This window comes from Gracilinanus agilis, unplaced genomic scaffold (genome assembly GCF_016433145.1).
Source record: "Gracilinanus agilis isolate LMUSP501 unplaced genomic scaffold, AgileGrace unplaced_scaffold36298, whole genome shotgun sequence".
Lineage (NCBI taxonomy): Eukaryota > Metazoa > Chordata > Mammalia > Didelphimorphia > Didelphidae > Gracilinanus > Gracilinanus agilis.
The window spans coordinates 1,025-8,913 of record NW_025369465.1 but is presented as its reverse complement, the minus strand read 5'-3'; the positions used below and the strand labels follow the sequence as shown (position 1 = coordinate 8,913).

Here is a 7,889-nt window from a genome sequence, read left to right as displayed (position 1 = left end):
TTTTTTTTTTTTAATCCTTACTTTCTGTCTTAGAATCTACACTGTACATTGGTTCCAAGGCAGACAAGCAGTAAGGACTAGGCCATGGGGGTGAAGTGACTTGCCCAGGGTCCCATAGCTAGGAAGTGTCTGAGGCCAGATTTGAACCCAGGACCTCCTCTCTCTAAGTCTGGCTTTCTATCCCCTGAGCCACCTAAGTGCCTCCTAGATGATTTTTATTTAAAGGGCTTTATGGTTTGCAAAGGGCAAAATGAGGTGGGGAGAACTAGACGATCTCCATAGGACCTTCTGGCCCAAAGAAACCAGAAGAGCAGCCCAGGGTAGTGGGAATCGGGCTACATTTGGAGTCTAAAGTTTTGTTCTTCTTCAGTCCTGTCCAACTCTTTGTGACCCCATCTGGGGTTTTCTTGGCAGAGATGCTGGGGTGGCTTGCCATTTCCTTCTCCAGCCCATTTTACAGATGAGGAAACTGAGGAAAAGGGGGCAAAGCAACTTGCCCAGCGTCACACAGCTAGGAAGTGTCCGACATCATTTTTTAACTCGGTTCTTCCTTAACTCCAGGTCCAGCATTTCGCCGCCTGACGGACTGCCCCAGCAGATGCTTCAGAAATGTTTGCTGACAAAATAATGGAGAGCGACTGAAATTGGAAGTGAGAGAGACCCGAATACTTCCCTACGTCCTTAGTGCATGATCTGGGACAAGTCACTGAACCGCTCAAAGCCTATGAAACACCACCTTCTCCCAGGACTGTGGAGTAGGACCTGCTATGTAGACATTTAGAGCCGTGGTTCTCAAAGTATAGTCTGGGGTCCCCTGGGGGCCTTGAGTCCCTTTCGGGGGTTCCTGAGGCCCCAAATGATTTTTTTTGTTTTTTTTTGTTTTTTTTTTTCACCTTCCTCTTTTTTTTTTTCCAAATGATTTCCCTAAAAAGGAGATATTTTAATTTCTAATACATGGAAATAAAAGCTCTTTGCAGGAGGGGGTCTTCAACAAATTTTAAGAAGATAAAAGGGTCACGAGACCAAAAAGTTTGAGAACCACCGTGCTGTAGAAATGACCCAAATCCCACATTTTGGAACCGGAAGGGCACTTGGAGAGCAGCCGATCCAATATGTTCATTTTACAGATGGGGAAACTGAGTCCCAGAAAGAGAAAGGGACTTGCCCAAGATCTTGTCAAGCTCAAGGGAAAAAACCACCAGCCACCAGACAGCCCGACTCGGAGAGACCCGAGGCTTTCCCTCCCCGGGGACTCCCCGGGCTCATCACCAGTCGGTTAAGTGCCGGGAGTCGGGAGCTCCGGGTCGGCTGGGGTGGAAAGTGCGTTCTCTGAGCCCGATGTGTTGTTAATTTCAAGCTCCGTTAGTGGCGGCGGCGGGAAGCCCGGCGGGAGCCCCAAAGACGACATTTTTGTGTCTCCCGCAGACGCTCATCTCCACCCCCCCCCAACTTAGGAGAGTTGGGGCGTCGGAAATCATCTTGGAGCAAAAAAGCCAACAGCATCCGACTGGGCACCCTCGGGCTGAACCAGCCAGCCGACAGCAGATCTTTGGGACAATCCGAGCCTCTGAACCCCTCATTTGAACAGATGGGGATACTGAGGCTTAAGCTCAGAGAGATGAGGTTTCCAAGGTCAGAGATGGAAATGGAACCCAGGGCTTCTTAACTCCGGGAGCTGAAAGGGACTTTGGGGCCCCCCACCCCGAGTCCAACTCCTTCATTTTACAGGCGAGGAAACTGAGGCTGAGAGACGTTTCTTACTGACCAGAATCATATAAATAATCTGAAGCAGGACCTGAACTCAAGTCTACTAAGTCATTTCCCCTCTCCGGGCTTCGGTTATCTTTCGGTCAAATGGAACAGCTGGGCTAAATGATTGTCAGGTCAGTGCGTGGGGATCAGGAATGGGGTGACCTGCCTTCGGGTCTCTTAATTAACTCGGACCCTGCCTCGCTAAGTGACCTTGAGCCGCTCCATCTCCACAAGCCTTCGCTTCAGTCAGGGGGCTGAATGCGATGGCCCCGAAGGTCCCTTCCAGCCCCAGCTCCATGACGGCGTCTGGGATCCATCAAGATCACAAATCCACGGCTCCTCTGGGCACGGGGGGCTCATGATCATCGTCTTCCCCCCTGCTCTCAGGCCGCCATTTGCAGACCATTTCATCTGCTCTCTTAATCTCTATTAAATTTCCACTTCTCAGGAGGGGTCGGAAAATGTCACTTTTGTAAGAAGAAACTGATGTCCGAGACTCCCTCCTGATGGCAGCATTTTTCTAATTCCTGCTCCCCCCCCTTAGATTATGGCCCCCGGTATCATGGAGCCCAGCCTGACTGCAGGAGGGTAACTGGGACATCACAAGAAGTGTGAAAATGTCAGCCAGACAGACACAGGAGTGGCCGGGCAGGCCGGCTCAGGGCTCAGCTACTTAGGATTCGTGGCACACTTGCCACTCAAAATTCCGCCCCTTTGAGAAATCCGACTTTAGTGGCAAGAATAAAAGGGCGTTTACCTCCTTCCCTGGCTTGGAAATTGGAATTCTCTTCCCCCCGCAGGCTCTGCATGGCATCTGCTGCCTCGACTTCTAGGTCAAGGTGAAAAGTGGGGATACAGATGGGGAGCGAGGGGAGCATCGTTCGGGGCTTCGGGGGTCCTGGAAGACTGGGCTTCCTTGTCCAATATTACCCCTCTCCAGCCCTGGAATATTGGGGTGCCCCCACCTAATACTGTTCCTCTCTAGTCTTAGAGGATTAGGGTACCTTCGCCTGACTTTGACCCTCTTTAGTCCTGGAAGGTTGGGTACTCTCACCTGACACTATCTCTCTTCAGCCCTGGAAAATTGGGGTGCCCGCACCTAATGTTGCTCCTCTCCAGCCTTAGAAGATCAGGGTGCCCTCACCTGACACTGACCCGCTAATTTAGTCCTGGAATGTTGGGGTGCCATCACCCCACACTGCCCCTTCCAGCTCTGGAAGATGAGGGTCCCCTCACCTGCCGTCGACACTGACCCTCTTTAGTCCTGGAAGGTTGGGGTGCCTCACCTGGCATTGCCCTTCTTCAGCCCAGGAAGATTAGGATACTCTCACCTGACACTGACCCTCTTTAGTCCTGCAATGTTGGGGTGCCCTCACCCCACGCTGCCCCTCTCCAGCCCCAGAAGGAGCCTGGTCAGTGATAACAGGGTTTGGTGGAGAAGCTCAAACCCCTCCTGAGAATTAATGGTTCTAAGGAGCCCACCAGGGGGTTCCTGTTTCAGAGGGAGCTGCCCCCTGACCCTGGGCTGAGAGGTCTAGTTCCGCCTTCTTATCCAAAGAAGGAATACCCCAACAACTTCTTAGAGAGAGGAGTTTCTGCTTGAACACTTCCAGTGATGAGAAACTCACTACCTTCTCAGAAGCCTGCTCCCTCTGAGACCCAAAAAGAACAAACCTGATTCTCCCATCAAGAGATAGTGTAGATGGCCCCGTACCTAGAGTCAAGAAGACCCGAGTTCAAATCCTACCTCACACATTTACGAATTGTGTGACCCTGGGCAAGACGCTTAACCGGTATCTGCCTCAGTTTGCTCATCTATAAAATGGAGTAATAACAGCACCTGCCTCCCAGGGTTACTGTAAGGATCAACTGAGCTAATATTTGTCAAATGCTCAAGTACACGGTACACAAAGCGTAAAATACATAGTAGGTAGTCATTAAATGCTGATGTCCTTCCATCTCCTATTTGGGGTAACAACCACCCTCCCAGGCTCCAAACATTCCAGTTCCTTCCACAGATCTCCAAGCCTCTTCCCCTCCTTAGCATCTCACTATCAATGTGATTTCAGTGGATTCTTTAAAAAGAAAGAAAAGAGGCAGGGACCAGCCGAGCCGTGCCTCCATCTCCCTCTAAAGGCTCAGAATCAGTGCCCGCCCTGAGGGAGGGGGCAGTCCTGGTGCCCCCTGCCTGGACTGCTCAGACAAATAGAGCGGGTGCAGGGGGGAAGGAGACCAGGGTGGTCCGGTGGGCAACTCGAGACCACACCACAGGAGGGTCAATAAAGGAACTGAGGAGAGAAAGGATTTCGAGGGGGGCCTGATCACTTGTCTTCACATCCGTGGCATGGGGAAGGGGGCTGTGTTTGTTCTGCCGGGTCCCAGAGGGCAGAACCCAGAATAAATGACGGAAAGTTGCAGGAAAATGGCTTTTGGCTCAATGTAAGTTAAAATTTCTTAATGATGAAATGCCTCATACAATGGAATGAGTTGCCTTGAAAGGTAATGAGCTCCCCATCCCCAAAGGTCAGGATTATAAGAATTAGAGCTAAACAGGGACCATGAGGATGGCGTAAATGCTAGAAGGACCCTCCAAAGCCAAGTCGGTCCTCCGACTCCAGGGGAAGGGGCTTGGGTCTCTGTGGATGCAGAGATGCCTTCCTTCTTCTTGCTCTCCCAGACTAGGATCCTTGGATGCCACGAGGCATCTTGGCACAGTGCCCAGCACACAGTAGGTGCCTAATAAAGGCATATTGACTGACTTCTCCGAACGTCAGAGTGGACCGCGTCTTGGCCTTAGCCTAGAATTTCTCTGCCAGCTCTCCTCCACGCCCTGGCAGCCGGGAGATGCCCAGCGCACCCGCCTTGTGCCACGAGGCCCCAATCCCCAGAGTCATCTGTCTGGCTGCTTCTTCCATCTCCACTCTCCTGGGTAGGAAGAGGGCTGAATTTGAGTCAAACCCTCCCTCTGCCAGCTACCAATCGTGTGACTGTGGGCACGACGCGGACCTCTCGGGGACTCAGTTTCCCTATCTCTAAAATAAGGGTCTCGGATCCCTCGGTTCCTTCCAGTTCTGAAAGCTCTCCTCTCCTAACCCGGCTCCCCATCCCCATCCTCCTCTCGGCGAGGCTGCGCACCCCTCCTCCCTGGCAGAAGGAGCTCTGGGTATACAGACCGTGCCCCAGGGAGACTCGGAGATCCCCTCCCCCCAGGGGCTCCCGCAGTTTCAAATTAAACTTTATTGGGAGCGATTTTCCTGCTTCCATTTTATTTTATTTTATTTTAATTCAGGGAAGAAAAAAAGGTGTTTAAATTAAGTTCCCTTAATATCAGAAAAATTACATTTTTCATTCCAAGACAGGAGTTTCATAAAGATAATTATTGTAATTATTCGTCTTATCTCTCGTGACGAATATTATTTTTATTACAAGCTTTTATCTTTATCTCCCCGGTGAAAGGTGGGGGGGGAAGGGAAGAGTCTTAAAAAGGGGGAGTAGGGAGACTTGCAGAAAAGGGGGTCCCTACAGTATCCCCCTCCCCTTTAGGCCTTCTGTGGGAGGGCATCAGGGTAGGGAGGGCAGAGAGGGACACGATTTGCTGTGCCACGTCCTCCCAAGGTGACAGAGGCCGAGTGGCAGATTTTCTAAGCATGGATGTTCAGATCCACCAGGCTGCCACATAATCTAGCCTGCCAAGTACATACAAGTTCAACATACAAGGTCATGTATGACATGGGGCCAGGAGAGAAGGGTATGGGGGGAGTTTGGGAGAGAAGAGGGTTCCTAGGGTGCCCCAGCCTCAGCTCTTTAGTGTGAGGAAGACTGGGGAAAGGCCATGGGCAAACTTCTCAAGGTGACTTCTGGGTCAAGTGCCAGCCAGCCAGACAGACAAATGGACGGAGAGATCAATGGAAGGACGGATGGATGGATGGATGCACAAATGGATAGGATGGATGGACAGATAGTCAGACAGACAGATAGACAGACAGGCAGGCAAATGGATGGATGGATGCAAGGATGGATAGATAGACAAACAGGCAGATAGATGGATGGATAGACAGATGATGGATAGGACAGATGGAGAGACAAAAACAGAAAGACAAACAGATGGATGGAAGGATGGAAGGATGGATGGATGGGTGGATGAATAGATGGATGGATAGACAAATGGATAGAATGGAGACAGACAGACACACACACACACACACATATGTCTATGCATAGATGGCTGAATATAAAGGCTAACGACGTTCCAATACACCAAAGATACGTATGTCTGTTGGATCACGGAAGGGTTAACAGCAATCCCAGGCAGACAAGTAAGCGTCTGTGCGAGGGCTAAGCTCCACTGATGACATTCCCTGTTCCAAGGGCCCTCCTCACGCGCACGTCCTACATTCCAGGCTTCCTCCCGGCTCTGACAGGACAGGAAATACAGCAGAGCTCCCCAAACTGGCTTTTAGTATCAGCCGAAGGAAAGCCGGACTGAATCAGCAATGCCCCCACCCCCGCTCTGCCCTGCACAATTCGGATGACAGCTAGTCAGTGATAAACGTTAATTATGCCCCTACTACGTGCTAAGAGCTGGGAATAGAGGCAAAAGACAGTCCCTTCTCTCAAGGAGCTCCCAAGCTCTACCTAACTCCAAATAAGAGGGTTTGGGGGTTGATCCCTCCTTTTCGGTTGTGTCTCTTCTTCTATTAAAAAGCATCATTTCCTCCAGCCCCGGCGACTGAACAATCTTCTCCCCACCACGTGTCCTTATTACTCCTGGCACAGCCCTTCCTGCCGTTCAGTTCTGGCTGGAGGAGCCTTTCGAGGTATTTAATGTTTTAACTTTACTTTATTTTAATACCAAATTTCCACACGAGTTTTCCGAAGTTATACGATTCGTGTCGTCTCCCTCTCTTCTTCCCTCCCCGCTCCCCAAGGTGACAAGCAATTCAATCTGGGTTATACTCGTATCTTTCAAGATATTTAAAAGCAAAGATTTTAAAATACCAAAATGGAAAAAGTGTTGGACTTGGAACGAGACAGAGCTGGGGTGGAAACTTATCTGGGGCGCTTCTTAGTGCTGTGTTAACCCTCCTAAGCCTTAGTTTCTTCTTCTGTAAAATGGACATCATAATGCTTATAGCACCTACCCCAAGGGGTGATTTTGAGTCTCAAAATGAGATGATATACGTAAACTTTGGCAAGCTATTACACCTCTCTGGGTCTCGGCTTCCTCCTCTATAAAATGGATATGACAATGCTCGGAGCACCTATTTCCTCATCTGTGAAGTGAGAGAGGAATGGATTGGGGAGCCCCGATGGCTCCTCCTGGATCTAAGCCCGTGAAGTCCACCCATGGATGTCGGTCATCTCTACGGAGACTTCTGCTGCCCTGCCCTTCCGTCCCCCACCCCAGAGGGGACCCCCACACTCACAGATGTAATAGTAATCGTGTCCCGGCCGGAACTCGAAGCCCAGGGAGAAGGGTGTGAAGAGCTGGAACTTCTCGGAGAATTTGAGCGGCCCGTTGGGCGCCGTGGGCCGGTTGCACTCCCAACGCTTGAACCCCTTCTGCCGGTGGTCGCAGGACGCGTGGCCCTCGTCGTTGACCATGTACAAGACATACTGCTCCATGCGCATGGCCGGGGTCAGCGGCTTCTCGTAGTGGGGGCAGTAGATGTCCAGGTAGTCATTGATGCTGACTTCTACCGTGTAGTCGCCGTGGTGAAACCTGGCAGGAGAGAGCAGGGGGCGATGGTCAGGGGCCTGCGGACGCCTGGGCGCAAGAGGGTGGCCGGGATAAGGAAGGGCCTGGGGATGACGTCCTCTAAGGGACAGGGGAAGATCAAACTGGACAGAGCAGACTCCTATCAATTAGGACCATCCAAATAAGAATGGGAGAACTCATAAGGGAGTGAGTCCCCCATCCATGGAGGTCTTCAAGCAGAAACTAGTGAGCTCCTGGTCAAGAAAACTAGAAAATATTCCTGCTCGGGTCAGAGCTGAATCCGAGGATCTCCAGAATGAACTGACAGTCGAGTGATTTTTAAAATAGACAACTGGGAGAGGGGAGGGAGACAACGTGAATAACATAACTTCGGGAAAAATGTATAAATTTGTTATTGGAATAAAATAAAAATAAACAA

The 7,889-nt window shown here is 50.8% G+C and overlaps 1 protein-coding gene across 1 annotated transcript; it reads right to left on the bottom strand.

Annotated features, from left to right (window-relative positions):
* Positions 1-7,077: 7,077 nt before the first annotated feature.
* LOC123254950 (ephrin-A2-like) lies at positions 7,078-7,474 on the bottom strand (the record flags this gene model as incomplete). The annotated part of the gene is made up of 1 exon (XM_044683834.1): positions 7,078-7,474. A coding segment is annotated over one exon (397 nt), but the record flags the coding sequence as incomplete, so codon positions are not given.
* Positions 7,475-7,889: the final 415 nt, after the last annotated feature.